Source organism: Halichoeres trimaculatus, unplaced genomic scaffold (genome assembly GCF_033239565.1).
Source record: "Halichoeres trimaculatus isolate MK-OKI-2021-1 unplaced genomic scaffold, fHalTri1.1 fHalTri1_scaffold_25, whole genome shotgun sequence".
NCBI classification, from domain to species: domain Eukaryota; kingdom Metazoa; phylum Chordata; class Actinopteri; order Labriformes; family Labridae; genus Halichoeres; species Halichoeres trimaculatus.
In genome coordinates, this window is record NW_027437203.1 from 953,370 (window position 1) to 962,122 (window position 8,753).

Sequence of the window (8,753 nt, forward strand, 5' to 3'; positions counted from 1 at the left end):
AACTAGCAGCGGACCATTACAAAAGGACATTAATTCAGAGCAGTGAAGATGAGCCCACCCTCAAGATCAAGATAGACATAGGGGAAGACCTAGAGGAGCAAGAAGGGAGAATTTTGAGCTTTTACAAAGCTCCCAGGATTGACTGGGCAAGACCCTTTCAAGCAAAGCTACAAGGTACTGATACCTGACCAAAAAAGATGTACTGTGTTGTTTTAAAAGTCTGTAAGCATGTTGGTTTTTCACTTTCTTTCTCTCTTCTATCTTAAGACCAGAGAAGCATACTTTTGGGTTAATTTGGAGCTTGAAATGTATATAAACAATGCTTTTTATTTAAATATCATTTGCATATGAAACAGCTTCTGGATGTACGTTATGCCCAATACTGAATCACAAACTGCCCTTCACTTTTCCATTAATCCTTTGATGAGAAAGTTCTGATTTGTTGAAGGTGGTTGGATGAGATATTCATCCTGTCCTTATCCATTATTGTTGGCTGTTGGCACACCCCCAGTTTAGAAAAGAAGCACACAGAAATTCCAGTACAGCAGCTGACATATTATTGTAATAGTGTTTTCATCCATCATCTTACTCACTTATCTCTGATGTCCCCAGTGAGAGGCCAGGGCTGATCCCAGCTGACTTTTGATGAGTGACCTTGACAGGTCTCCATTTTGTCATAGAGGGCAAACTCAGAGACGAACAACCACTCACTCTCACACCCACTCTCAGGACAGTAGATCCATTGATTCTTTGGTGGGACTTCTATTTACTTCTCAAAACCTTGATTTGAACACCTCTATCCACTGCATGTGGTACACTGACTATGCATTGGTACCTCACACAATAAAGTGGATAGAAAAAGAACAGTCAAGTTTGGTACAATACAGGAGGTCACTCTTTGCATTTATGTACTATTACTTGTGTCTCCAGGAGATGTGGCTATTGGAGATGGTGTAAATCGTCACTTCTTCAGTATGGTAATGCACAAATTGCATCATGGTTTCCAAGTTGATCTAGGTAAGTCCTCAAGACAAATGTGTTGTACAAAGTGATATAAGAAAAAGAACACGTTTGCTTAATGCAACTCCTGGACCATGGATTTTTACATAAGTTGAGACAACATTCTTAATGTTTTTCAAAGCTCTTAAAGAAATGGTTTTTTTCCCCATCTAAACATTAATAGTTCTGGGAAAAAAACTTTTTATTTTAAGAGATGAGAATAATTCAAATGAATTATTCAAATGAATTATTCTCAAACAAATATTTTTTTTTCAGTCTGTAGAATGTGATGTAGGCCTGTACAATTTGGCAGCACCAATGTAGTTTCCTCTTTTTTACAGTGGTATGTGAATCTATTATGGGCGTTGACATAAAATTTGTAAATTGCTGTAGGCCACATTTTGACTTTGCATGACTTGTTGAGTTTTCTCTCAACCTAGACTCATAGTATATCCTCAAGAAATAAACCAACAAAACCAAATCCTGTGTAAATGCACAATACACGTGAACTTTTTATGTAGTATTTTGTGTATTTCGGATGGCGCAACAGTTAGTGCTGCAGCCTCACAGCAAGAAGGTTGCGGGTTCGATTTCCAGCTTGGCAGGTGGGCCTTTCTGTGTGGTTTGCATGTTCTTCCTGTGCATGCGTAGGTTCTCTCTGGGCACTGCTGCTTCCTCCCACAGTCCAAATACATGCTCATCAGGGTTAATTGAACACTAAATTGTAGAGAAAAACTTGTAGGTGCGAGTGTGTGTGTGTGAAAGGCTGTGTACCTGTCTGTGTCAGTCCTGTGATTGACTGGCGAACAGTCCAGGGTGTACCCTGCTTGCCCAATGAAAGCTGGGATAGACTCCAGCCTCCTGAGACCCTGAACAGGATAAGCGGTTCAGAAAATGAATGAATTTTGTGTATTTCTTTATTATCTGCTGAACTGTCTGACAGATGTAATAACTGAAATGTCATTTTTGTAACACCCTTAATGCTCAATATTTACCTTCATAGGAAATGCAACTGGGGCTCTGCTGTTTGAGGGCCAAGCTGACCATCTAATCCCATCAACCTCTCAAGTGCTGGTTTAGAGTGAAATGTTTGTTGTGGCAGGAAGGATGATTGGTCATTCTCTTCTACACGGTGGCTCTCGTCTGCCTGGGTTCAGTCCAGCAGTGCTTCATGTGCTGTTAGGTGATGATCCACAGACGGCTACAATTACCCTTGAAGATGTGGCAGACATGGATGTCAGGGAGACTCTAAAACCTGTAAGTCTATACAGGAGAAATTCATACTTTTGGTGGTACAGTTTTCTTTGTTCTTACCACTTTTTGATTAATGTTAAATGTTAAAGTTCTTTTTCACATCCTGATAGACAACAGAGTTGTGTTTAAGCTTAGTGTTATGTTGAAAAATGTTTACAAGGTAATTTAGCACAAGTATGTAAATGTCCCCAAATCAAAGTATATACCACATTGCTCTGATTTTTGAAATCAAAATTATATTAAGTGTGATGCTTCCAATACACAAGCTAACATTTGCATGTTTGATAATACTTGACTACACTATAGTTCTATCTAATACATCTTAACTTACTATTTGAGAGTGATCTTGCTTTTTCTTGTCTTTCTTCAAAAGCTCTATGAGGATCAAGGCTCAGACAAGAAAGGAGGAGAATGCAGCAAACACAGTACACTCACAGAGGATCAGAGAGCAGCCATAATTGACTTAGCACTGGCATGGGATCTTCCTGTGTTGACAGAAACCAACAAGCACACTAACATTAACAAGAATGGCTGCAAGTGATGACACACCTTTTGTAAAGTTACCACGATCGCTCTGTTTTCTTCCTTAGATCTTTCTTGACCATATCAGATGGCCAGAGGATGCAGAGTTGGGGGATGACACAGATGATGGGTAGCCACTTGATTGCAAACATAGAACAATTGGGTACCTGCATTAATTTGTGAGAACAGGTATGCTGCATTCAAAACCCATCTGCTTTGAAGTGTGCCTTTTAAATAGTTTTTTTTTTATTGATTTTAAGGACAGAGTTGAGCTCTTCTGATGAGATGTAAATAAGGGACTTCAGCTTGCCCACTGTTTAGTGAAATAGTGCAAAGTGTATGCAGGGTGGAGCATAGTGCTGCATTGAATAGTGGCATGTCTTACAAATACAAAGACCACCTTTCTCCCTCCTTCTCCAGGTGCAAGGCACAAGCACCTTATACAACTGACATCAGAAGAGCCATACTATCCCCTAAAGCTGTAGCTTAATTTTTATTGTTCTATTGATTGTCTCAGTTTCCGATCTTATCTGACATATCTGTGTTGTGCTTTGCTTCTGTGTACTTTCAGCATCCCAAGAAAAAATGAAGCAGCTTTTTAAGTTCTAGGTTGGATGGGAAATACCCATGACTGACATGAAGGTGGAGGTTGTCCGAGGACAGCATCCAACTTCATCCACATGCTTCCGCACCCTCAGGTTGCCTGGTCATATCTGCTCTTATGGAGATCTTTTTTTTCAGTTGGAGAGCTGCATCTCAACAAATGACAGTGGTTTTGGACTTTTGTAGGCAAGCTGTGTTAAAGGGTTCATTTGACTCAACAACGACAGGATTCTGAGGTCATTATTAAAAAGTCACGATTTCAGTTGACCTCTTCTGGAGTGTCGTCTCTTCTTTCTAATTTCAAAATTAATGATGATTAATTTTTTTTTACAGTTAAAGAACAATGTGATCCTGTGTTATGTTATGTCAACACTAATCACTTTCACTTGAAATGCTAGGGTTAAATAGCTGCCTGTTACCATTTTCACTGAAATTAACATTCTAGTTATTACAATCAAGACAACCCTAAACAAGGCAGACAAAATCATATCCTCAGTGAAACAAACAAGAACTTTGAAACCTTGTTTTGGCGGAAAAGCACCATTTTCTTTGTTTGACCCTTGTGGACTGTTGGGGTTGAAAACAGCCACTTTGAGTAAAATTTTCTGTTATTTGGGGTGCTGGTTTGGCTGAGTGGTGTAGCGTGAATTGGTGTCAAATAATGACCAGTGGCGTTTTCTCCCGGAGGCCAAGGGAATAGAATAGAAGAAAGAATAGAAATAGAAAAATACTTTATTTATCCCTGAGGGGAAATTCAGGAGTCACCGCAGCATTTAAGAAAACATAAGTAAGAAAGAGTATAGAAAGTGCAAAAATGTCCATAAGAAATTAGATGACGACATCCCGTCCACCACTCGTCCACCACTCTCCAGCCCAGCCAGTCTCCACCTCCACAGGGTCCAGGACTGAGCCTCCCCAGCAGTCTGTTCAGTCTCTGTCTCCTGGATCCTGTCTGCTCACAGCAGGCGAAGCTCCTCCGATGTGTCGCGGCGTCCGATGTCTGCTCCGTCAGCCACGTCCGTGAACAGCATGATGCCGCTGGATTGGCACAGCTAGCTCATCCACCCCCCGGAGCGAGATTCCACGTTCCCAACAACGATGGATGGAAGGACAGGTCCACGTCGTCACCTCCCAGCTCACATCCGAGAACCAGCATTTCGTCCTCACCGCCTCCTCCTCAGCTCGAGGGAAATCATCAAGCCCTACACTAGTTAGCATTGACATGCTACAGGCTGCTAACCAGTGGCGGTTTTTCACGGAGGCCAAGGGAAGCCTGGCTTCCCCAAAAAATATAACAAGAAAGAAAAAAAATAGCCTATAAACAAGCTTAACCACAATGTATTTTATATTGTCATTTCCTTGTCAAAACACTACATTGGCGCACCTCTGCTTTGGCTTAGCGTGAGAAGCAAAACAGCGCCCTCCTGTCAAGCTCTCATTGTGTATTACACTACGTGTCTCATGCCCTCTGCCCTGTCAGTCAGCACGGAGGCCCGCTTCACTTTGCCTCCCTTAGAAAAAAAAACAGCCTGTATTAGCCAATCAGGTTGAAGCAAGGCTCATCGCTTACTGGTTGATGCATCATTAAAAAAGATATGAGGGAGGCCAGATCGAATCTGGCTTCCAGCCAATAACACACCGTTACGAAAAAATAAACACACTGATTCAACTGTGCCGGCGCCAGTGTGAGTGTCAGTGTTAGCCCACACAGAAAGTTCAGCTATGGATGGTGACAAAGATCTTGATTTTTTTGTAAAAAATGACTTCAAAAAACTTCCTTTTGAGGTTCAACTAAAGGTCAAGCGGGACGGTAGGCCGACTCCAATGCTCCACTTAACGAAGGGCAGAGCCGATGGAAAAGTCCGCTCTTTTTGTGAAGCTAACTATGCTAGAAACGAGTGGCTAACAGGGAGTGCCAGGCTTAACCAGCTTTTCTGCTGGCCATGTCTGCTGTTTGACAGATCAGGCTCCTTGAACAACCCCTGGAGCACCACAGGATTCGTGGATCTGGCCAACCTCGCGAGGGCCATGGAGAGGCATTCAAAGTCCAGAGGCCGTATAACATCTGAGCTCAAACTTAAACTTTTCGGACGAGTACGGATTGATGAAGCACTGGATCAAGCGGCTGCAATAAGCGTAACGAGGCACAACCAACAGGTGGAGAAAAACCGTGCCATTTTGAAGAGGTTGATTGCTGCTGTATTATATCTCGGAGGCCAGGAGCAGGCATTCCGGGGCCACAGTGAATCGACCAGCAGCTCCGGCAACAGGGGAAACTTCATGGAGCTTGTGCAGACTTTTGCTGAATTTGACACCACCATGGCGGAGCATTTATCATCAGCAACCGCATTTACCGGCACATCAAAGACAATTCAGAATGACATCATCGAAAGCACTGCTCATGTCATCCAGGAAGAAATTGATAAAGAAATAAATGCTGCTCCATTCATAGCCATTGAGGTGGATGATACCACTGACATATCGTGCAGGTGCCAGCTGACAGTCATAGTCCGCTATGTAAACGAGAGCGGCATCATATGTGAGAGGTTTCTTGGTTTCCATGATATTAGTCTGGAGAGAGATGCTGAAACCATTGCTGCAGTGGTGATGAAAACAATTGGCAGCTACAATCCCGAGACAAAGCTGATTTGTCAAACTTATGATGGCGCCAGCTGTATGAGTGGCCAGAGAGGAGGCGTTCAGGCGCTCGTAAAAGTAAAATGTCGGCACGCATTGTTTGTTCATTGCTATGCACACAAACTTAATTTAGTTTTGGCTCAGGGGACAAGCAATATTCGGGAATCAAGACTGTTTTTTGCTTCTCTCGACTCCTTCCACAACTTCTTCAGCCGCTCACCTAAGCGCACAGCACTGCTCAAAGAAGTGGACAGCATCCGCGTGCCCGGCGGCAGCACCACTCGGTGGAACTTTAAAAGCCGCGCAGTGCACGCAGTGCATGAGGGCCGAGGATCACTGATCACTGCATTGGATCGGATCACAGCTGAACCTGGTTGGGACAAGGATGCAATAGCACAGAGCTCGGCATTGAGACAGAAGCTGGATGACTTTGATTTCATGTTCATGCTTGGGGTTTTCAAGACGATTTTTGGTCTGACTGAGCCCCTTTTCCAGGTGCTTCAGAGCAGAGCGTTGGCCATTAGAAACTGTGAGGAAAGAGTCAATGGCACTTTGACTGCTTTAAAAGCAACCCGGAGCACCGAAACCTTCAATCAGCTGTACGAGGAGACAGTACAGGCTGTTGGGATGCCAAACCAGCTGCGACGCAAGCAGCGCTGCCGGGCCTGGGCAGATTTTGAGCTGGGAGTCACTCCGGATGGGGAACATGAGGACACAGGGCCTGTGGATGCCTACCGACGCCTCTTTTTCCAGCTGCTTGATGGTATTGTGCAGCACATGACACACAGGTTTGAGGACATGAAGTGTCTAAGTTTTTTTTGTGTCCTGGATAATGCGTCATTTAAGACGTATTCCCAGCCTGCAGGATTCCCGGGGGTTGAGATCTCTCAGTTGGTTAAAACCTACCCAGTTTTTGATGAACTGAGACTGAGAAATGAGCTGCAAGTCATCTATGCAGATACCCTCTTTCACAAGCCACCAGCTGAGCTCCTGAAGATGCTCATTAAAGATGAACTGACCTCTGCCTTGCCCGAAGTTTGCAAACTACTGAGGCTGATGCTCACCATACCTGTGTCAAGCACGTCTGCAGAGAGGTCCTTTTCCTGCTTGAAAAGGATCAAAACCTACTTGAGAAACAGCTGTGGACAAGACAGACTGGGACATTTGGCCAAAATCTCCATGGAGTCTTCTGTCACACAAGACCTCAAGTCCCGCGGGGAGCTATATGACAGAATCACTACTCGGTTTGCCACGATGAAGGATAGAAGAATGCCATTGCTCTTCAAGTAGCGGTGAGTTACATTAAAAAAATGTATGCATCTTGTGACAAATGGGCTGCCATGCCCCTGTACCTGTCCAGCTTCAGCACCGTGGACAGCACCATGGCCCGCCGTGGCCTTTTTGATGACAGAGTTGTCACATTTTTTCTTATGCATAATGTACCGTATTTTCCGCACTACAAGGCGCTTCGGAAATAGGACGCACCTTCGATGACTGGCCTATTTGACAACTGTTTTCATATATTGGGCGCACCGCATTATAGGGCGCATAGATTAGAAGCTATAGTAGTGGCTGGGGTTGCGTTATGCATACACTAGATGGAGCTGCGCTAAAGGGAATGTCAACAAAACAGTCAATAAGTCAGTCAAACTCAGGCTACATCCACACGAAGCCGCACATTTTCCTGTCCAACTATTTTCTGTGCCGTTTTCAAGAAAAGTGCGCTGTAAAGACGAAGTCGTTTCTGCCGCCAACAAAAGCCGTTTCCAGAGATCAGTTCGGTTCAGGTATTCTCCAGAACGTCCGCCCCCGCAGGCTTACTGTCTCTCACACATGCTGTCCTCTTTTTTTTCACTGGAATGAATGAGAAGTGGGTAGAATAAAAGTACTGTAACAGTAGGCTACATTGTTTGCATGGAAATAACAGGTGAATACTGAATTAAATTCGTTGTCCAAGCTGGCTTCCTCGGTAATTTTTATCACGGGCCGCCACTGCTGCTAACAGCTAATTGCGCATGTAAACAATGCAGCCATGGTTACATGTAGGATCTCCAGACAAACACAGGAGAAAAGTAGTAAAAAATACCGCCGAAGCCACAAAAAGTTTGGTGTCCGTGACCGACAATGAACCATACAAAGTGATGATCCACTCCAAATACAAAGATGACGAAAAAGAGACGAAAAAATTACAAGAAACGGACAAAGACGAGAGAGCTGCTGCAACAGGCAGCTACTCGGGTAGCGCCTAGCAACCGTAAAAGCCATGGGAAGCCATGCTTCATCACTTTTTTCAGACTGTAGCTGTGTTTTAATGAAAATACTCCTTTATAACAGTTTCGATAATTCTTCTGTGTTTCGTCACTGTCATCTCCTCCTTATTTCTCTCCTCTACTTATTGAGCATTTTACAATGTGTAAAACAGCGCCCTCCTAAATGTTATGCTGTGAATAAGTGGTGAAAATATGATACTGCACACTGTTGCCTGCAAGGAAGCCAAGCAGAGTTGGCGTCCCTTGGTGAAAAAAAATAAATAAATAACCAATTAGATGAGGCTGCGGTCACTACTCACCTGTGATTGGCCAAGACCGTGTCAAGGGAAGCCACCCTGTCTTTGGCCTCAAACCAATCAAATGACAGAATCATCATCATCATCATCAAGCCACTGAATGAAATCAGCGAGGTTAGCACATTAGCAGTGTGCATGAAGCGGCCGGTTGTGCGTTTGAGTGGGCGGTTGA

General features: G+C 43.8%; 1 protein-coding gene across 1 annotated transcript; it reads left to right on the forward strand.

Annotated features, from left to right (window-relative positions):
• Positions 1 to 5,202: 5,202 nt before the first annotated feature.
• Positions 5,203 to 7,305, forward strand: LOC141786295 (zinc finger MYM-type protein 1-like). The gene has a single exon (XM_074665034.1). It carries the CDS (start codon positions 5,203 to 5,205, stop codon positions 7,303 to 7,305), a length of 2,103 nt encoding a protein of 700 aa, XP_074521135.1.
• The last annotated feature ends 1,448 nt before the right edge of the window (positions 7,306 to 8,753 follow it).